At 36.0% G+C, this 26074-nt stretch overlaps 1 protein-coding gene across 3 annotated transcripts in view; it reads right to left on the bottom strand.

The window, feature by feature from the left end:
• Positions 1 to 8507: 8507 nt before the first annotated feature.
• The window catches only part of LOC149804651 (dynein axonemal heavy chain 12-like), a 39779-nt gene continuing 22212 nt past the window's right edge, over positions 8508 to 26074 (bottom strand). For all 3 annotated transcript variants that reach the window (XM_089942852.1, XM_089942860.1, XM_089942869.1), the window contains 4 exons: positions 21429 to 21686; positions 18246 to 18426; positions 12701 to 13422; positions 8508 to 10299 (listed from right to left, as the gene is read on the bottom strand). In XM_089942852.1, coding sequence (XP_089798978.1) covers positions 10112 to 10299; positions 12701 to 13422; positions 18246 to 18426; positions 21429 to 21686 — 1349 coding nt within the window. In that variant the 3' untranslated portion in view covers positions 8508 to 10111. The remainder of the gene's footprint in view (positions 10300 to 12700; positions 13423 to 18245; positions 18427 to 21428; positions 21687 to 26074) is intronic.

The raw sequence follows: 26074 nt of genomic DNA, 5'->3' as shown, positions 1-26074 counted from the left end.
TACATACGCTAACAAGAGTTACGTATTCTGAGGAACGAAGCTCCTCTGCATCTGTTATTCAAGACGAGAAACATTTTCGCGTGTGTGGTCGAGACTACTATCGATTCTCTCCACGGTAAATTGTCTTACGTCAATAGGAAAATATTGCCACGACATTATTGTGTTAAGCAGGCGTAGTGATTATTTTGTCGTTGTTTCAGCATCATGACCATTTCCACGTCCAGATCAAACTGGCGTTGTTTTGTTTTTTGTTTTTTTGTTTTTTTTTTGTCATCTCGCGCATAACCAATTAATTTTTTCTTCACTACGTTGATAATTCCTGGTGACACTGTTGTTGTTTATGACACTGTTTGGCAGCTCCAACTCGTAGACAACTCTGTGTAACTGATATATTTTTGTTACTCTGGACACAGTAACTAAATTTGACCATTTTATGCGAGTATCGACAATCCAGATATTGGTATCTGATATTGTTAATCCCTGAGAGGAATGAATTGTTCTTGCATATCCATGAGTTCAGCACGATCTGACTCCGACAACGCCTGTTGTACGGCCTCTACTGGAACCTCGACGATATCATTAAGAACGAATTTTTGTTTTCGGCAAACTCTGTTTGCTGCCGGAATATCAACAAGTATATTTTGTCGACATGTATCTGTTGGTCAATAACATAATGGAACTATTGATCAGAATTTTTTTCCTTGTGAAGCTCAAATATTTTACGCTGAAGTGAATCACGGGCATTTTCCCTGCATACAACTAATAGATCATTAGGGCGTCATAAGTTCTAGAAATCTGACATTTGAGTTTCTGAAATTATGGTACGCAGTATTTCACAATGAACTTTGTCAGGTTGTAATCTGATTAACGATTTCAGTTGTCAAAGTTGTTCATCCTGCGATCGATGGTCATACAAAACGTTTTCATAGGGGCTAACATAGTTGATCAACCATTCGTGTGGTGATTCGCCTGTAAACGGCGGAGGCTGTCCATGATCGCCACACATAATAATTGGAGTAGATTTTGTTGAGATACTGTACAAATCACAGCCCAGAAAATTATTCTCAGGATATATTTCTCACCCATTCGTTCGGGGGACCATGCATCACCTCACCATCTGAAGAAAATATTATACGTGCATGCGCTGACACCACGTTGTCTCGTCTCTCTGGTAAGCCGGTGACCTGGCGTCAGCACAATCATGTCAGAGTTTTTAAATAATTCTATCGCATGTGTTGTTTTACCAAAACCACCTGGACCATTCAAATCGATGTGCTATGTCTCGTGATTGGATCGTTTACTGATGGTGATGATAATGGTTCTGATAAATGGACATCAAAGTAATAAAATATCCGATGTTTTAACGTCAGTCAACTCTGAATATTTACGTATTTGCTCATGTTTTATTCACGTTGGAGAACACCAGACGGTAAAAGAAACTGATCAAATGATTCGTCGTCGAAGCTATTTATGCAAGTGTCTTTGACGCCGCCACTGTAAAATAACCAGACTGATAGAGGGTCGTTTTTACTCATGTTGTGAATTTACTCAAACATATCTCAGTTGTCAAATCTTATTGTTCTTTCTTGTGAAAATTGTGTCACAGACTGTGTCCACGCATGACAATTGTAACCAATTAATGTTACTGGAGCACCTTTGCTATGATAATTACAAGCGTCGTATAAATTCTCCTTGGTTACTGTTTTTTTAAAAATACAATTATTGGAATCTTCAATGTTTTTTCAAGTGTAGCAATGTCATTTATTTTAGCTCCATTAATTAGAGAGTTTCCCCCAGTTATTTTTTTATATTATTCTTGATTCAGTATGTCCGTTTCCTCATTTTGAGTTTGCAAAATGTTCTCCGACACGTTGAGCCATGCAATTTAGTGAGTTCTTTTGCATCGGAGCAAAAAGCAACAATGTCTGGTTCATTCAAACGATAAAGCGCATAAACAAATGCGGAGACTGGATATGTGTTATTGTAGTATGGTTTGTCAATTCCGGTGAAAATACCTGCTTCAGAATTTTTATCTACTATGATGACATTATGTTACCATTATTCCTTAACAGGGTCGACAATGAATTTTATTCTAAATATGTATTTGCTGTCATCTAAAGATTAATCATGATAGTAGATGCTTGTTTGTCATCCATTGTGGAATTAACGAAAATACGATTACCATCGATTTTAAACGTCGACCAAACACAAGACGCACCATCGTTGATAAACCCATTTTTTGCTTGCTTGATAAAATCATGCAACTGTAACTCAAATGGTATTTGTTTTCTGTCACCTGGTAATCCGTCAAAATCTGATTTGGTGATGTGCTCTGACTCAGTCATAGATAACCGTGTAAACTCATCTTGTGTTGCTTCTAGTGATCTGATGTAATATTTGATGAGATTTAAATCTGTTTTTGATTTTGGTAATGTGATTTGTTTCCCGGTGAGATCTCAATACTTTTGTTGTAGTAATCTGGCTTTGTCCTATCGTCCCATGCTTTATAATTACTTTTCTTTAATATACATAATAGTGTTTCTCCAATTAGACTTTCATCAAATTAGACTTTTACTAATTTTATGATGATCAACCAAACGTATGACAGTTGTAAATAGCTAATGATGGGGTCGTCTACACCTTGTGGAAAAAAATTGTCGCAGTGATTATTGTGCGCTTCATTTACAGAGTGTTCGACGTGGGAGTAACGGCCCAAAACCTTGTCTGGTTTGTGGAATTGGTGTTAAGGAAAAACACAATTGTGTGTAGCTTGTGGGGAAAGAAAGTATCGTACGTTGAAAAGATACTTCGAGATGACAAATGCGTCTTATGACGTAAAAAAAACAATGCCGAGGATTACATTAAGAGATACATATAAAAAAAAAAGATCAAGTAAGTGACAAGTCAGTTGACCAGGGAAGTGAAGACTCGGTTGATCAAGTAGTATCCCTTGGTATAACTGGCAATAAATTGGCAACTAAACTGGCATATACAAAAAGCTCAGCCTTTACTTTCTATTTTTGCTGCTTAAAACGATATAATAATTATTATTTTTTTAAAAATTTAGCCAACATTTGGTCAAAATAAATTCATGAGAAAATAACAACGAAGCCACGAAATTATGCAACGGGGACAAAAAAATTCTTACAACGATTAGTTACTGTAACAGGGCTTGTATTTTTTGGGGCATCATTTTCACTGATGTCTGGATGCCATTTTCTCTGTTCACCCCCTAGACTTTGGATTTTTTTTGCGTTGTTTTTTTAAAATCTATGTCGGTTGACCCACGGCATTGCTGAGAGTGTTACAAAAACACCACTGAGATATTATAGTGATATTGATGACCCCCCCCCCCCCAATGATTGGAAACCAAATATGAAGGGATTTCTGGACGATGTTCAACGGTCATGGGTCAAATATGGGATTAGTAGTTTTTTGGAATAACTGCTACTGGCTCACTGATGTCATTACTCGTCGGTGTGATCGGGTGTTATCCTGCCAGTTTTCTTGGGATGGGTGAATGCTAACCTTCCTTGGAACGATTCGGACATTCCACACATGAACTTACACGTGTAGCCATCAACGGACTTCTATCCGATCAACAGTTTTCGGTTTGCCAAAAATGTATAACCGGTTATCCGTGTGTGGTTTGGGCATCATTTTAACCTAGCACAAACCATTTTAGCATCCAGAAACAATCGCGGATGGGCTCCAATTTTGTTGTTACATTTTCATGCTGGACTAAAGGATAACCAAGTCTTAAACTGTCTGAAACCATCATCGCAAACAGTTATTTGAGCCTCCATAAAGTCAAATAGCCACATGCGGGTCATAGGAGAAACCCTACGTTAAAAAGGTAATTGTGAAACATCGTGCTGGAAAGTTAAAACAAGAACTCCGCGAAAGCCACTCGTAAATTGGCGGGAAAACTTAGGAAATTCTAAGGAAAGACAAAACTTCGCAAAGGTCAGTGAGTTATTTGCTCGATTGTTGCAGAATATTACGGCATTGTAATTGTAATTATGTGCAGTATGTACTAGACTCGTTCGTACGTATAATTACCTTTGTAGTGTTTAGTTTACGTGCGTATTTGAAAAATGAGCTATGATTATTTAAAGAATTATGTAGATTGCTAGCTCGTGGTTAGAATTAATATTGTAATACGCTATTTGGTTACTTCGTAGTAAACTAGTGCATTTATTCATGTGATATTCTCGATTTTGCAACTATTGAATTGAATTGTAACTTTGGAAAATGGTTGCAGTATGTAAAATTAGTTAATATGGATATATCATTATTTGTATACACTTGTGGGAGTGTAATGTACAGAAATGCGTCTGATTGCTGTGCTATTATTCAGTATAATGAGATTAAGAATATATATACTGATGTGACGCAATTTATTGATGTCTGTATGATAAGTAGTTGGTCCAGTGATTTTATTACGACGTTGCTTACCATACAAGAGCGTACTGGTATTTCAATGTGCACTAATGCGTGACCGAAAAATGTAATAGCCTTTATCTGATGACTGATTGTTGGTTTAGTGTGAGATGAGATGGCTAAGGAAATATGCTAACACCCTTGTTTTCACAAGAAGCTTTTAGGGGACAGACTTCCGGTGTGGTTTAGTCCCAAGTCTCTAGGAGAGAGACGGAATAGAGACTGGTGGAGAAGTTGATTGTGAATCTAAGGCTAGTCGGAGAACAGAGTCAACGAGGAGGAGGAAAGGAGTCAAGGAGGATGAATTGGAGAAGTAGTCTAGGAAAATATGTTAGGAGGGAAGTTGAAAGGAGAGAAGAAATCGGCGAGATAGGAGATACAGATGAGTAGAAAACAAGGACAGGTGGAAAAGCGATCTCACACTATAAATCAAAAGATGCAATAGGCTATCACTTGGTCGAGAGGAAGAAGACTGATTGGGAAATTATTATCATTTGAATATTGAATTGTATTGTTATTCTTTTGAATTTCACCTTTTGTGTTCTCAATAATTTAACTGTTGTTGTTGTTGTTGTAGTTTTAACGCCATTTTTCAACACAAGATAGGCTATACATGGCGGCCAGTATAAATGGTGGAGGAAGAACCATGGAAAACCCCGAGAAGAACCACTGACCCACAAGAAGCTACTGGCAGGGGCAGACTTTCTCACGTACCAACGTTAGCCGAGGCTGAGACTCGAACTCATGCAGACAGGTGAGATGGCAGTGATCCGTAACGGTGAGCGCTTTAGACCACTCGGGGCCCCAATAATTTAACTGTCGGCATTGCTGAATGGGGGCTCGAAGCCTTACCTCTCTCTATTACTAATTTCACTCCTTACAAAATCAAGCCCTGGGTGGGACTTCAATGGTAATTTAAATAATATATTGGGAGCACCCCTCACCAATCCTACCAAACGCCACAGTTGTCAAAAGTGTTTTATGGGGTCAAAAGGGTTCAAAGTGTTTATAAGGTCAAACGTGTTCATAAGGTCGATTGCGAGGGTAATGTGAATGCCACAAACAAAGACATACACAACAATATAGACACAACACATATAATAGTGGAATAGCATCTTGCTAGAGATGTGTGAAGATTGATAAAACCTGGAACATTAATATTCAAATCGGCGAGAAACTTTTTCTAGCGAGTTTGTTCATCTCACCATTGTCATGTCTTTTTAGTATGTATTGTGTGCCTGACCTTTGTCCATGACTGAGGATAGAGTTTTAGGGCTTACCTGATTTTTGCCTTGTTTGTAAGTTTTACACAGATGTTTACTCAGGTTTAAGGTCAAGACCACAGCTTGATTATGGCCTCAAAATGTTATATAGCTTGGGGTTATTTTCCATCAAGATGATTTTTTTCTTCATAAAATGCTATTGCAGCATGGGTCAAGTGGGGATTTATATCTGGTTGAGATCAACAAGATTATTCAGTCCTCCTTTAATTTCAGTCTGTAGAAGTATTTACTGTTGAGTTCAGATATTTTATTTAAATCATTCACTGGAATTACAAAGTGGTCATTAACTTTGGACCGAAACACTGCTTTGGGATTATTCGTGACTCATTCAAAGACATTCTGGATTATATCATTGCGATACATCAAGACTGTTGGTACATAAGCACATTTAAGGCTATTTGTACATCAGCACATTCAAGATTTTAATTCATTTGGAACAAAACTGGACTTCATTCAGAACACTATAAATCTGGATTTCTAACTTCATAAGATTATCTGGGATTTAATTCACAATACTGTAAGTTCCTTTTAAAATGTTTAATTTGTATTTTAGGGTTATAAATTATTTGCTGGATTTCACTAAACTTGTTGGTTTGGCTTTTTTTTCAGAGTCATAATACCATGTACAATATCAATTACCAGTAGCATGAAAGACAAATCAAATAAAGAGTGATTATCTGTATTAAAACATTAGAGGAAAACTGAGGATCCATACAATTTTTTTTATTTGAAAGCAGCAATAAATCCTTCTTGTAGACACTTGATGAAGTGGTTGTCCAGCATACTCAACGTTACATTTTCTACAGTTTATTAAATAATTACATGTTGATATGCAGTTTTATGATGTAGAGAAAACAATTCTTTAGTACTGGAGCTACTAAAATAGGCACTTTTTTAATATCTGTACACTGACAGAACTGACATCTGTTATATCTAGGTGATGAAAAATATCTTTTGTTATTTTCTGTCAGTTTAGGTCTGATAAAAAAGAAGCAAATTCCTAGGTCTTCTATAAGCAAGAATCAGCTAGCTTTTGTAAAGTGCTTTAGTTTGTAAGTTGAGATGACTCCAATATTAATTTTAATAATTGTAAGGCCTATATTGCATTATGAAAATAATTATATTTGTATGCTTGTGTACATTTTACTGTATTTAATCTACTGTATTTAAAGAATCATTTTTAGCAAGAATATGGGCTTCTTTAAAAGCAGAATCAATCAGGATAGTTCCTGCTTTGGAAATGTTTTTAATTCATCCAAAGAATCCAGTAATTGAAAATAATCTGAAATGGTATGCCTGTATCTTTTTGCCTGGCTATCAGATATACCTTACATAACCTGCAATGGCAACACAAAGTTTTGTACATACTGGTGGATATCAGTTTCTTTAATATAAACAATTGTTGAGATAGTACTGTCAGAAATTTTCATGACATCTACATCTAAAAATGATAATGCACACTGGATGAAGTAGAGGTAAATTAAATTTTTTGGGTGAAAGTTCTGAATGGTTTTAGATCATAAACATGTAATCTAAAAATCTTACCCAAAGAATTTAGTTGGGTTTATAATAGGTCATCCTGGATAAAATGAAAGGTTTTAAGGTAGACTATGATCAGGACTTGTATGACTTCTGGGCAATATGTAGAATTGAGGTATATATATTTTGAGAGGGAAAGGATCAAATTCTTTATATGGAGTACTATAATTCTTGAGAGATTTCATCAATGCATGCCAAAATTATTTATTGGATTTCTAATTAAGGATGCTGATTGACATTTTTTAATACTATAATACAATAATTTAGGATTTTGAGCTTCGCACTGAGAATATTGGGCAGCTAGTATCTGGTCAGGTTTATTTTCCTTGGAAAAAAGTATCTGCCACCTTTTTTGTCAAGACCATGTCATTCATAAGAATGGTAATTTGTGAAAAACATCACATTGGGTCCAAAAAATATAATGTACCTAGTGTAGAATGTTAGTAACAAAAATGCACAAATGAATGTAGGAAATGTCACACATTGGCTGGAAACGAGTGAAGTTGTTGAAGAAATCTGCTATGGGATGTTAAAGTATACATAAAAGTAATTTTATTAAAACAATTTGGTATACCATCACAATTTTCCAAAAAGTATTTTCGGGCAGTCTGTTAAATCTTACATGTTCCATTTAAAAAAGTCTGTCTATAAGAAGTCTACAATTTACACAGGTCATCTTCACTCGCCAAATGTGACTGATCTCTTTTGTTCCACATGAAACCTTAGCATATGCAGATAGCTGAAATAGTGTTATGAACAAGTACTCTCTCTTGGATGACAGAATTACTGCTTGTAGCAATCTAAATTTACTGATCAGTGATAAAGCTTGTTACACATTTTGGAATTCAATATGATGACTTCCATGATATCCATATGACTTGGCTCAGAAGAAAAAAAACTTGTACTTTCGATTTGAATTAAAGTAACTGATATAAGATTTGCCTCCTTGTCTGAAGAGACTACAATTGTTATTCCAACTGTCTTCCTAAGCACACATAATGAACAGTCAGATTCAATCAGTTTCTTCCACCTGTAACCAAACAGAAAACAGAGCGGTAGATACTATTTCAGTTAACTACATGAACCAAGTTTCAATGCGGAATGAAATGAGTTGGTGACCTTGGACAGTCTGTTTGGTATGCATGATTTATCTGCTACCTCCCAATAACATCCCTCTGTGTAACGTGTTCTCCATCCTCAATCATCATGATGCAGGTAGGGGTATGGATTCCACTAAATTGATTTAGTTCTAACAATGCTATTTATTTTATTCACTTTAATTCTTGACAGCTGTAACCAAACATAGTGTGGTTTGATATTATTGACTCAAAGTTGCAATAACACATAATTATGTGTTCTAGATGTTAATAATTGAACTGAACAAAATGGTATGTTCTGTAATAACTGCAAGTTTTGTTTGACATAACTCTGTAAAATTATATGTAAGTTCTCATTTTGTTATTTGTATGTAAAATCTTCCCTTGATTCCAATCCTTTGTACCCCTATGAAGCTGTATCTGGGACTGATGTACATTTTGATCCCAGTATTAGTATGGTTCCTGATTCAGTCCTAGCACTGTTATTTGAATTGATTGTCGAATTCGGAATATATCTGGCAGAATCCTTAACATGGTACTATGAAAACCATCAATCACAGTATGCCAAGACTGAAAACCATGAATACTGCAATTTCTTTTCATTCATGGGATTATAAATTTATACAATGTTGGCTTCTTCTGAACACAGATCTAAACAGCTTAAAACCAACTCACATGATACTATAATCAACAGTGTCCTAGAAAATAACCTAAACACAAACACTAACCATGAGAATATAAACTTAACACATAAAAAAGCACAAATCACTGAACCAAGATTATAAGTCACCATGACCTGTTTTTTTGTTGATGGCTGTATTTTTCATGATGATCACATACTAAGTTATGTGACTCAATAAGCAATAGAACCTGAGAAAAAAACTGGATTGTGAAATTTAGGTCAGTAACCTACTTTGCACAAAACTCATGAATAACTTTATATGAAACATCCCAATGCCAACTTCTGCACAAATAATAGTGCCTGAGAAATTGCAAACCCTAAACAAAGGGTAACTAAACTTGAATCAATGAACATAGTAATCCTCCTGGCAAAACTGCATACCATGTTAGGTGACTCCATAGGCAATACTGTCTGAAAAATAATCTAAATGCAAGGTTTATCAAAAGTCACTGGATTATGAAGGTGATGTACTCCAAATGACATCTAAATATGAATTTATTTTACTCTAACACTAATAGTCTCTTAGAAAATGATCTCAGCGCAAACCATAGCCTTTCTGTTGATGCCATTCAATTGGATGAATGGACAGAGAAATAGACAGCATCAATCCAGAATCTGGAATTGATTTACAATCCAGCCCAAAATAATACATTTATCGCGAACGTAATGAAAAGTTGTTTTGGAGTCAACATGTTTGATTAAGGAGCTAGAACTGTTAAATGTTACTTGATGTAATAGCATTAGAAATGTTCACTATCATTGCTGAGAGAGAGCGAGAGACAGATTTTGATCAGACATAGGTTTCAGTTTGCCAAATATTATACTCTTTTCAGTTACCAATGCTCAGTATATGGTTACACAAACAATAATGCATGGGATGCACAACATTTTGTGGATGTATCTGATTAAATACTTTATTCTTTGAAGTTTATGAAACTATTTTCTGTTATATAGGGGATTACTTCTAGCATAGCAAAGTATAACGTGGCCTCATTTATAATGCAGTACACTTTTATGGCCCCAATAAACACTTTCATAACCAATTGGCAATGTACAACTACAATTAATCAGCATAAATTGGAAAATGCATCTATGACATTCTGCGAAATCTCTCCATAGTCTCTAAAAAGAAGGTAGTCTTTGAGAATGGATGGAATCTGGAGTGTGGCTATGGAAGCTGGTGTGTATTTTGTGTTAGCTGCCATCCGTAGAACGATTTGACGACGACAAGCATGAGACAAAGTGTTTGTTGACTCTGTAAAAAAGACAAAACAGATCTAAGTATAGGAACTGAAATTCATTTTCATCATCTATATTAGATTTGATAATGTACAATCCTAGTTAATTTCAAACAACTGTCTGGTTTTAAGAGGTTTTCGGTGTACAGAAATTTGTGTAGAAGTAAAAAAAACTTTTTTTAAAAAGTGTTTATGAGATGATATATAAATATATTAAAGGGCCTGATACTGGAATATTTTTGGTCCTAACTCAGCTCAACTATTGCCATACAAGATCATACAGCTTGTCATATTTGCAGGCATTCTTGAAACAACACTTATTTGCATTGATCACTGTTGTTGCCAAATTCATTCCTTTAGAAAGCAAATTTGTGATGTAAATTATGTTTCTCCTAGAATACTCAACCAATCACTTTACTATTAGGGAATAAAAACCATACTACCTTTCTGATCCAGTAATCCCAAGTGATGAAAATTCATCTTACCTGATTATATTATGTAAACAAACGGTAATAGCTCTTGCCCATTACCTCCCTTGCTACAATTAAGGTAGCACTAGTTTTAAGTTTAGTGGAACATCATGAATGAGACGCTCATATTGCAGGCATGATGGGAGCATATTAACGTAATGTGTTCAGGTAAGTATTCCTAGAGAAACATAATTTACTGAAAAATTTGCTTTCTCTGTCAAATACAGTCCCTGATCACATTAATGTTAAAGGAATAGGTAATAGGAGGGAATGTCGAGCATCCTACCTATACCTTGGGTAACCTTTTAAGCAAAAGGTTGGATTCCCCATATAATGAATAACCCAATTTCCTAACTTGTGAGCACAAATGGAGGCTTAAGTCAGGGAAGATGAAATAAATCTTCTTACCGGATAAAATTTCTAGTGTCAGAACACGGTGTGCTTATTACCCACTTTAACCACAAACAAGAATACTTGAGGGGATATATCTGGAAGAAATAAATACTTTCCAGCTCAATGAATTGACTTGGTTCATTTTAGAAAACGCTTGAGAACATAACCAGATCTTGTATGAAAACCTCTCAGGATATCTATAAAGGTGTTGTTGATGACTTTCTGATTTCTGATTGCTACTGATAGTAACCCATTCTTGTAGACTAAACTGGGTTGCATCATAAGGATTGCCAAGTCATCTGACCTAAACTTTAGACTAGATGGACCAACTGAGAGGACATGTAACTCACAGACTCTTCATGCTGAAGCTAATGCTATCAGGAAACAGGTTTTGTATCAAGAAGCTTTAGCCAGGTTCTGGCTAAGAGCCAGAATTTGTTTGAACTTTCTGCCATGTCAGAACCCAGGAAAGAGTCCACTTCCTAAATAGTGTGAGTGATTCTGGCCTATGCAAATATAAGTTGGAAAACATGTCTGAGAGTTATTTGTCAGGATGAAGATTCTCTGCATTATGACTGAAAAGTGTCTGATATCATACAGCAGCAGCCATTAATAGTAATTGGGGCCAACAATTTCTCCTTGAACAGCCCAGAAGAAAGTCAGCTATTTGTAGGACTGAGGCACTCAAAGGAATGCTGTTACTGACCAGTCCCTAAAAGAGATGCAATTTTTCCTCACAAGCCTTCTGAGTGGAAAGCCTCCTTGCTCATGAAATTCTTTCCACAATCGAAGGGCTGAATTAATTATGCTGCAATAATCTCCTGACAAATGCCAGGCACGAAGGAAAAGTCTGTCGCACAAGAATATAACACTTGAGTCTGAGGCTGTTTGAGAAGATTCTGCCTAGTTGGGATCTTCAGGGTAAGATCTATCGCTAGCTCAAAGAGATCACTGATCCAGGACTTGGAAGGAAGTGTGTCCCAGTATTTGAAGTTGATGATACTTGTAAATTCCAGCAATAAGTGGTGCCTTAATGGTCAATCAGCTGTTTAAAACATATGCCTGTAAATGAGCAAGAGTTTTTTTTTTCCAGTGCACTTTATATCAACACCTGTGAAGGCTGAAATACATTTAGCCTGGGAATACAACACTAACTACTTGGCTGGGTTGAAGGGCATCTCAAAAGCCAATAATGTACTTTCATTCAATGTACATCTAAAAAATAATAGGGTGTAGTCATTATTGCCTTCATTATAGAAAAAGAAAAAGTTTACATTTTTTTAATGTCTTTGTTACTTAATTCCACAACTGCATAACAGCATAAAAGCCCTCACTTTCAAAGTGCAATGAGTTTAGTAGCCAAACAACTGGTCTTTCAATTTCTTTTGTATTTCATATTTAATATCACGTACAATCTCCTGGAGTCAATGTCTTAACAAAATTATTGGAGTCATTTATCTTAAAATTTTTTTATCATTTCACTTTACTTTACACAAAAGAGAGAGAGAGAGAACAAGAGAGAGAGAGAGAGAAAGAAAGAGAGAAATACCAATACCTTGTAATGTCAACAAAGTGATGTCTGGTTCCCCTTCTGATTCCTTATCTCTCAAGCACTTAGCACCAGTATCAGTTATACTTAGGTTAGAACAGAAACACAGTAATAAGCCAAGAGTTACATAAAGACCACTATTTTTTAACTCAATTTGCAGACATTTCTTTCCCTGATGCTCATGTTGAAAATGTTCTCCAAGAAACTGACATCTGAACAGTGATTCTGGCTCAGCCCCAGCTAGCAATAAATATGGAATGAATTTGCGGGCAGGAAAATATGTGACTGCACAGTAAAGTGGTAAATTTCCACATACAAGTCTGCTGTAAATGTTTACATTGGCACCATGTTTAAGTAAGAGTTTAACAATTCTCTCTTCATTACCGAAGATTGCCTTAATTAAGGGAGGGTACTCTAATGGATATTGCTGTATGGGATTTGGAGAGAGTCCAGACTCCAGCAATAACTCAGTTGCTTCAGCAGAAATAGTGTGGCAAAGAAGTGAGATAACTGGTTCAAAGCCAAAGCTGTTGGGGGCACTAAGAGGAAGAAACCTGTGACCTAACACTCTGTAGTCAAAACGAAAATGGAAATCATAACCAGCATCTATTAGCAATTTTAGGCAGGTTGTATCTTCATGTTCCACTGCTGCGATCAATGGGTGGTACTGGATCTCAGTTGATAGTGCTGTTTCCAAATCTGTCACTGGCAGTAACAATTTCAAACATCTAAAAATGGAACATAAAGTTGTTAAAACGTATATTCTAGAGTCCATTTTGAAATTCAACAGGGAAAGGCATCAACTGTGTCTTAACCAAAACACTGTTCTTATTTGTGCTTCCATACTTTTAATACTTTTTGGAAACCAAAACCAGATAGTGCTGTTTTAAAATATCTTCCAAATAGCGATCTTTCTTTACTGTAAACTGCAAATTTTTAGCATGATAAAATTTTTCCAAATGTAGTCAATTCAACATTTTTACAATTTAAAAATGTTTCTGAAAACATCAATACTACAGTTTAAATTTTTGTAGCAAGCAGTTTTCATAAATTTAGTTCCCTTGCTAAATTTTTGACAATTGTGTGCTTGCTCGTTTTTGACTCAAGTATTCATATTTAACATTATCATAGTGCAGAGTCAGTCCAATGCAAATAATCATTTTGACACTGCTACTAAAAATGTTTGAAACTCACTTAAAAATGCTGACAGCTTATGTGAATATTAAATAAAGTCCATTTATCAGAAATGTACGCTCCACCATAAAAATGACAAAATATGAAAAATACAGTCAAAACTTTATTCCACTGGTTCTGCAGTCTCAAAAAGGCTATTATTGTTATTATTATTATCATTATCTTCATAATCATCACAAAACATATAAAATTCTGAGTCATATTCTGACATTACAGAATGCTTGTTACTGTCTGTTGGAACATAGTCAAAGTTTCCTCTGACCTTTCCCATCCCGTGTCAGATATTTGGACATATGTTTCCAGTATAATTGTCCAGCACAGCACAGACAACTATTTCCCAGAGACAAAAATGTCAATATTTGGTCATATTACTATATTTTTGTGGTAAGACTAGTAAAATCACATTAGCATCCTATGAACAATCTAAAAGGGCAGTTTTTAAATAATGAAAATGTGCTGCTCATGTTTTTTAGAATAATTCCCTTGTAGGTACCTACTATACAAATCTAACCTAGCGAGATCTCCACATTTACATCAAGTAGTACCTGTTCAGCAACAGCAATAAAATGAAAATGGTTTCAGTTTCAAGTTTTCAATATGTGTAAAATTTACCCATACTTCGTGTAGGATTTTTCTGAAAAATTGCATATATATTTCTTCTGGTAATTTCTTTCAGGCAATCAATTTCCTTCAATCATTTAAATATTGTATTTAATATACAACCACACATAGACTGGTTCTGTAGCTCATAAAATAATTTTTGGCCAGTGGGCAAATATCTGAAATGGTTTGGCTAAGCAAAAGTCAACTTGGTCTAGCTAGAGCACTGACAAACTCATTTTTCTGTGCAAATATTTCTTCAATAATTTGTATCACATCAGAAAAGTAGCTCTGCATGGTGACCCTGAATAAAGGCCTAGGACTGGTACCCAAATTTCATAAACGAATTGCTGGTGTGAGGTCAAACAAAAATATTTCAATTGCAAACAACATTTTGACACACAATATTGCTGTTTACTTGTCATTGATTGCAAGCAGGCCCCCCCCCATGGATTGTCAGTGGTGGAACCCAAAATATCAATTATGGTTTGTGTAACTAGTAGACAGCACCCCTCTCTCCCCTTGGTGAAGCAAGACCCTGGAAGTTCCCAAGGTCCAGCATTTTAAGCTTTTCCAGAGCATAATTTTAATCATATAACTGTAAAAAAAACCTACTATACAAAAAAAATTATATAATGATGTTTGTGTCTCACTCATTGTTGGTGGTGGAGGGTGGGGAGTTTGCAGGATCTGCCCACCCCAACCCTCCACACCCAGCTGTATCGACCCCATTTAGATGACTGTTAAGAAGCCTTTAGTTTTGCAGCATTATTTGGATGAGTGAGGGGTTCCATTCCTTCGACCTCACATTTATGACACCAAAGGTACCAAAATAAAATCTTTTTCAACCAATATATGCCTTAAATCTATCAAACCATCTAGCACTTGCATTAAATGGCTTGGCTTCAGGATCATCACATTGTAACACTTCTTAAATGCTGCATGCCTTGTTTGAATCACCTTGGTCATGTTCTTGATTCTGGTACTCAATCCATCTTGTCAAAATACATTACATTTACTCCATAGTCAACCTTGTTAATGAAACACAGGCAACAGATCCATGTTTAGCACCCCTTACAAGACTCATTTTCTCTGCAATGACCTCAATTTTAAAGCAAGTATGACTCACTGGGCTCTGTAGCACACCTAACTTTCTTTGTTTTCTCACCTCATTTGTATCTCTCCAAAATTTCAAGGGGTTAAGAGAGGTCTTAACTGACAGCATTATGCAGCGATGCTGCAAACACAACAGCAACGCTTGGCTGAATGAAGCTCCCAGAATCCTGCTTGGGAACCTGCACTGCCTGTTCACATATAAATGCAAATGAAGCGCATCTCGGGGTGTATTTTTCTGCTTAAGTGTTAAAATTAATACCCATAAACATGAGACTGAAGTAAGTCAAATACATGAAAATCAGGAGTTTACTGTACCACCATTCATGCAGGAGAAGAGATAAAGCAAATTTTTCAGGAAATTATGCTTCTCCTAGAATATGTTCGACAAATCACATTAACATTAGGAATAAAAGCACTACTACTTTCCATATACAGTCCTCCTAAAAGACAAAAAATTCTTCTTTCCTGTCAACATTATGTAGAACAAGGGAAGTAACATGTGCTCCTTATCTCCCCTTGCCTTCATCAGGTGGTGTGAGTTTTAAGTCACATAAAACAGTGTGAACAAAATGCTCACATTGCAGGGAGGATGGAAGGGTATTAAATTAATGTAATTAGATAAGTAATCTAGGAGAAACATAATTTACTGAAAAAGTTTGCTTTCTCTTTTAAATATTTCCCAATCACATTAACGATAAGGTAACTGGTAGTAAGAGGTAATGTTGAGCGTTCGATCTATACCTAGGATAACCCACTCTCCTAAATTGTGAGCAGCACAAATAGAAACAACATGGTTTACATATGAGAAGAAATTAATGAAATCTTTTAACCAAATAGAATTTCTGCATGAAAGCTGTGGGGGATACCTGTCTGGAGGATGAGTTAATACAGGAGAGTGTATGATGACTTTCTAATTGTCCACTGACAGTCAATGATTCTTGGTGATGAAACCGGAATGCATTATAAGGACTAGTTGGAGTTATAAGATTAAGTCATGTACTATCTGGCTGCAAGTAAACTGGTATTTACTAAAAAAAATCCAAAGGAACATTGTGATTCTTTGAGATATGCATTTTCTGATGATGTTGTTGTTGTTGTTGTGGGGTTTAACGCCATTTTGCAGCACATGATAGGCTATACATGGCGGCCAGTATTAATGGTGGAGGAAGAACCAGAGAAAACCCCGGAAAGAACCACCGACCCACGAGAAGCTACTGGCAAGCTTTCTCATATACCCACATTGGCTGAATCTTAGACTCGAACCGCCGCAGACAGAGGTGAGATGGCAGTGATCCGTAATGAAGAGTGCTTTAGACCACTCGGCCACTCAGGGCCCCTTTCTGATGATGAATATAATATGTACCATGGTGATCCATCAAAACTATGACCATAGTAAAAGTCACATGGGTCATGTAAGTGCATTTACTGGTCAAAACTTAAAACTTAATTTTAATTTTAAAATTTAATCGCAATATAATTCTAACAAAGTTGATTCAATCGTGATTTTTGCATGATCTGCAAAATAATTATCAGAACAAAATTTCTAGGCAAAAATTATCAATCACCATGGACTTTTACATTGGCAGTTCAGCATCAGACAAGGTCAAGAAAGCTGATGTTGGACTGAACTATTAACAGTGCAGTGGGAATCAAGGTAATCACATGAACAAGAAGTTGCATGCATTTTCATTCATCTTCTTTATTGATGTTCAACAATGAATGGGATAGAGGACTAATATAAAAAAAATTGCAAGTAAATTTATTTTAACTTGTACATATGATATTTCTTCAAAATTATTGTTTAGCATAATGCAAAATTTGCCTAAAATAAATCTGACTTGACAACTGCGTTTCTACTGTCTTTTACATGTATGAAGGAAGATATTTGTCTGGGAAAAATATGAATGACACATGAATTGAAACGAGACATACATTACGTAAGATATATATATATATATATATATATATATATATATATATATATATATATATATATATATATATATATATATAGTTACTTAATTTATTGGACTTGTGTGCTTATTTTATCCTGCCAGTGTTTTTGTGAGCTTTGTTTATAAATGATGACACTGTCGCATCTCTGTTTATATTTGTAGTAAATATTCTCAAGAACAGGTGCTTTCCCTGTTATATCATAGTGAACAACAGAAACCGGATGAAAGTTTCACCCTGCTCGCTGATTGTGTCTAAAAATGTCATTGTACGTTATCACTGAGTTTGCTGTTAAGCATTTCTCAAGGAATTTATACAATAATCTTCAGTGGAATATGACGAACGAAGAGCTAAATAAAGTGAATAAATGCCATTTAGAGGTATGTTTAATCAGATTCTCCAAAATGACACTGATAGCTGCAATAAGTGACTAAGAGCCCATACATATGTCAGTTGTACTATAGTTGTGTTCACAGGACTGGCTGACAGACAGAAAAATGGATGGATGGATGGATGAAAGGACAGACATATGGATGCATTGATGGATAAACAAAAGGAATTTTATACACCAACACATTTATATTGGTTGCTGTATAACAGCTACATTTTTCTGATACAAATAAGTTCATTTGGATGGATATTTAAAAAAAAAACCAGTTCAGGAGACAAATTAAATCATTTTCCCTACCTAGGAAAGTTTTTGATAACAGCATAATGTAGTGGGGCTGCTTTTTTATCATCCACAACAATATTTGCATCAGCTCCATACTGAAGAAGCATCTTCACACATTTGTAATGGCCACCTTGTGCAGCAATCAACAAAGGAGATGCATTGTCTACCGCAGTAACATTAACAACATCGAGTTTACCTGCAATAGAAAATAACATTTTATTGTACATATGTAACCCTGCTAGACTAGTGAGGTTAAACATCTTACTTTACCATGGATAATGAAAAAATCCAATACCCAGTGCAAGTACATGCAAGAATTATTGGTCATTCATCAATGCTAGGTTTATCTGAAGACACACCAGTTTCTTCCACTGTCAAGACCTCGTTATGCCCCATCCACTAAAAGTATTGATAAATATTGTGAGATTTAACACTTTAGGACTTGAAAGAAGGAATTGGTGAATTTATATCCCTTGTCCACTGTACTGAGTGATCATAGTGTTGATAGGTTTGATTAGTAAAATGACAATGAAGATACCACCTAATGTAATACCTGACACATCTTCTAACAGAGTCACAAACATCTATAGTTTTTCATCCTTCTATCTTAAGCAGCTATGGATTTAAGTAATATAAGTGAACATGCGTCGATTGAGATCTCTCACCTGTCTGATGTCTGTGTAAGAAATCTCATTAATATAGTTTCTGTCTAAATTTCCTCAAATTCTGTTAATTATGAAATATGCATTTTAAAAGATTTTATATTTTCAGTATCTTCATCCATGTTTACTTTCAGATAAGCATTATTTGTAATATATTAAAACAAGAATCCCTTGAAGGGACTGATACTCTACTCGATGAAAAGAATTTTAGGAATTTTCCTGCTTGATAAAACACCTCTGTATTATTTCAGCAATAACAAGGTTTTAAAAGTAGCCACTGTGACAGTCATATTGGATGTAAAAATGGCACCATTTACATTAAGAACCAAATAGACATCATTAGAAATTTTCAGGTGAAAACCTCATGTCAATATGAATTTCCATTTGTAAGGAGTGGCAATAAAAGGATTTTCAAGGTTGTCATGGTGGCCATATCATATGTCAGACTGGTGCCATTTTTAATCAGTACCAACCAGACACCATAAGCAATCTCTGGTGAAATCCCATGTTGATATGACATTTTCATTCAGGCTTTAATAAGATTTTCAAGAGAGCTGCCATGGCAGCAATATTGGACATCAGATCAGTACACCATTTAGCACAAACTAGATATCATAAGAAACCTTTTAGATGAAACTAAATGTTATTATGATCATCCATTTCAGGGGAGCAGTAGTACAAGTAGTTTCAAGGTGGCTGCTGTGTCATTTTGGATGTCTTAGTAAGTCCATATTCATTCAGGACAAATAATATACAATATAAAATCTTGTGAAAAATATAATTTCCATTCAGAGGAAGTAGTGATGAAAAGATTGTCAAGATGACTGCCATGGTGGCCATATTGGATGTCAGATCACCACCACTTTTTTGTGGACCAACTTGACTTAATAAGAAGTCTTCTGGTGAAAACAGCATTTTGATACATCTTTTCACTCTGAGTACCTTTAACAATATTTTCAAGATAACTGCCAGAAGGCAGATATTGGACATCAGATTGATGCCATTTTCTATTAGGACAAACTAGACATCATTAGAAGTCTTTTAGTGGAAACTACATGCTAACATGAACATCCATTCATGGGGTGTGTGTGTCGTAATACAAATATTTTCAAGATGGTCATTGTGTTCACGGTACTGGATGCCTGAGAGGTACCATTTTCATTTGGAATCAACTAGACATGATAAGAAGTCTTCTTGTGAAAGCTTCATGTAGATATGACTTTCCGTTGAGGAGAAGCAGTGATGACAAGATTTTCAAGCTGGCTGCTATTGTGGCCATATTGGACACCAGATTGGCACCACATTTATTTAGGACCAAACAGATGTCATAAGATGTCTTTTGATGAAAACAGCATGTTGATTCATCTTTCCATTCAGGACTAACTTTAACAAGGTTGTCAAGACTGCTGCCATGATAGACATATTGGACATCAGACTGGCACCATTTCCATTTAGGACACACTAGACACCATAAGTCTTTTTGTGAAAGCCCTATGTTGATATGACCATCCACTCAGGAGGAGTAGCAATAACACAAGACTTTCAAGATGAATAAATTAGTGTAGTGACCATATCAGACATCAGATCAGCAGCATTTTATTAAGGACTAGCCATATATTATAAAGGTATTTTAGTGAAAACACCATGTTAATATGACCATTCATTCAGGAGGAATAGTGATAACAAGATTTTCAGGATGCTGACTGTGGTGGACAGATTGGATATCCAAATTTATCTTTTGGGACCAACTATACCATTGCATGAATCTGTATGTAAAGTTTCATGGCAATCCTCCTGAAGGGACTGACTATACCATTGCATGAATCTGTGTGTAAAGTTTCATGGCAATCCTCCTGAAGGGACCAACTATACCACTGCATGAATCTGTGTGTAAAGTTTCATGGCAATCCTCCTGAAGGGACCAACTATATCATTGCATGAATCTGTGTGTAATGTTTCATGGCAATCCTCCAGAAGGGACTGACTATACCACTGTATGAATCTGTGTGTAAAGTTTCATGGCAATCCTCCAGAAGGGACTGACTACACCACTGCATGAATCTGTGTGTAATGTTTAATGGCAATCCTCCAGAAGGGGCCGACTATACCATTGTATGAATCTGTGTGTAAAGTTTCATGGCAATCCTCCAGATGGGACTGACTATACCACTGTATGAATCTGTGTGTAAAGTTTCATGGCAATCCTCCAGAAGGGACTGACTATACCACTGTATGAATCTGTGTGTAAAATTTCATGGCAATCCTCCAGAAGGGAGCAGTAGGAGTAGCAATAACAAGCTTGTATTAATGGATGACAGATATCAGACAATGGACAACAGGCCATTATATAAGCTTTTATTAAGTCACCATGACAGCTTTGTGCACCTAATTTCACCTATTCATATGAAAGGCATGCCTGAAAAAACACAAACTATGTAACCACTAAATGCATATATCATACAAATATCTGCATTTCTAATAAAATATCTGTTTGATTTCAACCTTCAGTAGGCAGAAAATATCCTTAAAAACACACCTAATTTCTTAGCTTCCAATAACAGTAACTCTAAACAGTCCAAGTGGCCATACTGTGCTGCCAGAAATAAAGGTGACAGGTTGTTCTCAGCATATCTCTTCAGTTCGGCACCATGATGGAGAAGATATTCTAGAATCTCTTTGCAACCTTCTTCTGCAGCTAAATGCAGTGGCATGTATCCAGAAAAATCTTTCACATGTACATCTGCTCCTGCTTCAACCAGTAGATGAACACAACCTAGGCTATTGGCTTTAGTTGCTGGAAAATATGTAATCTGTTTAGTATTTTATAACTTGGACTCATGTCAGACTCAATACTTTTGGAAAATGGCTTCTCCCTTTTGACTAAATATGGTGAAGAATTGGGAAAAGAGAGAGCTGCAAGTTGGAGGTCAAACAATTTTGCTTCAATCAGCCCTGCAAAATAAAATAGCATTAAAATACACAAAATAAACACCATGCCTAATAAAAATATTAAAACATTTATATCTTGAAAAATCTGAACAAGTGGTAGAATGAATGTATGTTCAGTATACCATCAAAACGTTGATGTAAAAAAAATGTTACCTTGACCCTCAAGTCAAATAGCTGAGCAAACATAATGCAGAATGAATTGACTGACCTTTATATTGAATTATCCATGTATGAAAACAATTCATTTAGGGGTTTAGGATATGTAAGCAAATGACAAATTTAACCAAAACTTTAAACAGGTTTCCTGCCATAGATTTAAAAAAAAAAAAAGATTTCAGACCTTTTCCAGACCAAAAATAATAATCTCCAGACCTAACATTGTGAAAGTTTATTGACCTAATGTCAAAATGCTTAAAAAATGCAGGTAAAATGTGAAGAGATGAAGCTTTGTAAATTTGAACTAAAGATTTTATTTGTATAATAAACTTCCCCCAAATGCAAATGAACAGTTACATTATTGGTTTCTATAATAATGCAAATTTAAGACTGCTCAAGACATTTTAGTTATTTAAACAATTTTCAGACATTTTGGTTAATTGGAAAGGCAATAAAAAAAATTTATAATCTTTTTCAGATTTCCATCGTCACGGAGAAACCCTGATTAAAGCAAATTTTCTATAGCTGTGTCCCTGACCCCATTGTCAAAAGGGGCAGATGTTGCAGAATGAATCATCTTAATGTTATAATAAGTTGTTGTTGTTGTTGTTCTAGGGTTTAACGCCATTTTTCAGCACAAGATAGGCTATACATGGCAGCCAGTATAACAGGTGGGGAAAGAACCCTGGAAAACCCAGGGAAGAACCACCGACCCACGAGAAGCTACTGGCAGGCTTTACCACATACCCACACTAGCCGAGCCTTGGACTCGAACCCACGCAGACAGAGGTGAGATGGCAGCGATCTGGAACAGTGAGTGCTTTAGACCACTCGGGGCCCCCTATAAGTCATCACAGGCATGAGAAAAAAAATCCACCAAGGAATTTAGGAAATATAAGCAAATAAATTTAGTGCAAAAACCATTAGGTTTCTTTGTGTTTGTCATCAATGCATCCTGTGTAGAACTGTCATTCAATCCTGGTTGAACAAGGATTAATATATGTTTACTTACTCATAAACCAAACACCAAACAAAATGGTGGTCTAATAAAATGTTTCTTATTCATCTGCAAAATAATTAATTTACCTACCTCCAAGCTTATCCCCCAAACTGTGGCCAGTTTTGGTGACTGTCATGCAAGCCCATACCACTATATTCATATTAATCAATTTTTTTTCTAGCCAGAAATGCGTAGAGCAGTCATTCACTTTTACAGAGGCCCCTGTCATTGTAATGCTAACACTGACTGGAACAGAACCATTCAAGTCATATGGGGTGGAGAGATATTCTATTACAATTAAGTGTACCCCTCCCTGATTTTGCTCTGCAGTTGTGCAAAGTCATAGTTTCAACAAATGTTTAAATTAATATTGGCATTTTTGATTGCTTTATTTTTTAAAATTTTTTTCTGTCTTTTAGAGAATGATTCCAATATTTATAAGGAGATAATTCTTTACCCATGAAATATACATGCTTACTCCCAAACTTGTTTAAGGACATTTAACAAACCCATGACCTCCTGTATGAATATTATTTCAAGTATTTTTCAAGCCTACATACAAGTTTCATTTTAGAAATTCCTAAAGTCTGATAGGCCCATTAAAAGTCAGATCCTTTGATCATGTCCAGCAAATATAAATATTTGGAAAGTGCAGACGTGTAAGTGTATTAGCAAAAAATTTAGATTTGAGTTGAACTGAACAGAACAATTAAAAAATTATGCTTCTTCGTGCTCATTTTGGATGGAATTACTATTATGAATACAATGAGATCAACTGGTGAGTACACTTACTAACTATTTACACTTCAGTTGCCGGTTTTGTTATACATATTTATGTATGTAACGATTTTCTGGCCAAAAAATAGAGATTAAATATGTAATAACTGTCTTAAGTATTTCATCAAGCTAGTTAACAGCATCAATGAAATTTATAACTTTTGTTCCCAACCCTCACCCAACCCATCTTCTATACCTGTTCATATGCTTTTTTAAAAAAAAATCCTTGTTTGTTCCAGGTTTTTCCTGGGTGAAATTGACTTTTTCAACAATCACTCATGACCCTTACTAAACTGAATAAAAAACATTTTGCTTTTGAAAACATGCATGTTTAAAATCAAAAGCTGTTCTATTTTGAGACTCTCCTATAACATCTAAATTAGACATGTGACCAAGTAACAAAACACAGAATGTATCAATAAAAACAAGCCTTCATTTGTCCATCGAGTCCAATGACGATGCTAATTGTGCAACCCACAGTGATTACACATGTATTCCTGAGTCCAAAGCTGGATGTACACATGATGTTACAGGCATCGGAAGTCTGCAGACACAATGGTCTGGGATGCTGCAATGTGCTGCTTTTTACTCTTGGCTGTGAGGCATTGGTGGCGGTCATCCTCCACTAGTTCAACAGCCATTGCGATGCACAAACACCAGGTAAACCTGTCAATGGCTGGGTTGGATTCCACACTATTTTAGGTTGTCTTAGTATCTTATCCTGTGGCACACTCATTTCCACTTTCCTAGCTTAAACTCACCATAGAAAAGCTGTCTTGGCATTCTGGTCTCCTCCTTCCAAACGATGTGGCCAGACACTCTAAGCTGGGCTTTCAGCAGTAGTGTCTCAATGTTAACAACACTGGCTTGTTGAGGACTTCTAAGCTGAACACCCTATCTTGCCATGGGATGTGCATGATTGACCATAGTGAGTGCATGTGGAATGGCTCGAGCTGCTTCACATGCCTGTGGTAAATGGTCCAGGTTTCACAGCTGGAGAGCAGGGAGGTGAGGACGACAGCTTGACAGACCTTGATCTTGGTGGGCATCTAAATGTCTCTTTCTTGCAGGACTTCGTTAGGAAGTCTACCTTGGGTTTGGATTGCTTTCCAGATCCTGGCTATAATTTCATTGTCCAGAGACCCATCTGAAGATATTGTGCTTCCCAGGTATGTAAAACTCTCCACATTCTTTGAATGTCTCCCCTCAATCTTGAAAGTGGGTTGTGGTGGGTTTGTGTAAAGAGCTGGCAGAAGGAGTACCTCTGTTATATGCAGGTTTATTGTGAGACCAAACAGCCTGGATGCCTCAGAGAACTTATTCATAATGGTCTGTAGGTGGTTTTCTTGTGTGCCATCAGTGCATAGTCATCTGCAAACAGCACTTCAAAAAAAAAAGAAATCAATCCAGTGTCTTTGTTCTTGCAGAGTCCCGATGCATGCCAAACTGTGATCCATCTAGGCGATACTTAAGCAGACTCCAATATAGGTCCTGGTTGAACAACATAGATGTGAGCGTACAGCCATGCTTCATTCTGGCCCAGATACCAAAGTGCTCAGAGCACTTCCAATTGGCTAAGACCTATCCTGCCATGTAGTAATGGAACAACTTAATAAGGGTTGCTTTTGGGGTCTGTTTTGGTGAAATGATGTCAACTCTAATGCAAATATTTCACTCGAATCATACCCAGCGTGGACCCTATAAGTATTCATATTCTGCAACATATCTGCATTGTCAAAAAGCTTCAAAGCAAGCAGACAATTCTTCTATATTCACAGCAACAGATATGTGTTCCTTCCTCTATTATGAAAATTGTTTTGACTAGCTGTTTTGATAGTTGACACTGCATATTGGTAAAGATCATCAAACACATATTGTGTCATGGTTTGACTATAGATTTTCTTTCTTTGCCGGAGTGAGCATACAAGTGAATGCTAGAATAATCACAAGGCATAGGACTGACTATTACCAGTCCATCAAGAACAATAATTCTTAGAAATGTCAGCCAAACGTACTCATCACAAAACCGATCTGACCCTATTTTTAAATGAAGCTTCATGGTAAATTATGCTGAAATAACCAAAACAAAAGTGGATTGTGTGCTCAAAATCTGGTGCACAAATGGATATACAGATAAAAAAACGTTTTTTTTTCTATGTCGTATCTAAATGACAGAAGACAATAACTTAAGAAAGTTATTAATAGCAAACTGGTTGATAAACTTACAACTCACCAATGCAATCATGGGTTCAATTCTGGGTGCTGTCTTGTGTCAGCTTTCAATAGATAGATCAGTAATT

This window comes from Sinohyriopsis cumingii, chromosome 2, assembly GCF_028554795.1.
Source record: "Sinohyriopsis cumingii isolate HCF-2022 chromosome 2, ASM2855479v2, whole genome shotgun sequence".
NCBI classification, from domain to species: domain Eukaryota; kingdom Metazoa; phylum Mollusca; class Bivalvia; order Unionida; family Unionidae; genus Sinohyriopsis; species Sinohyriopsis cumingii.
Note: the sequence above shows the minus strand (reverse complement) of the source record. Positions and strands in the feature narration are given on the sequence as shown.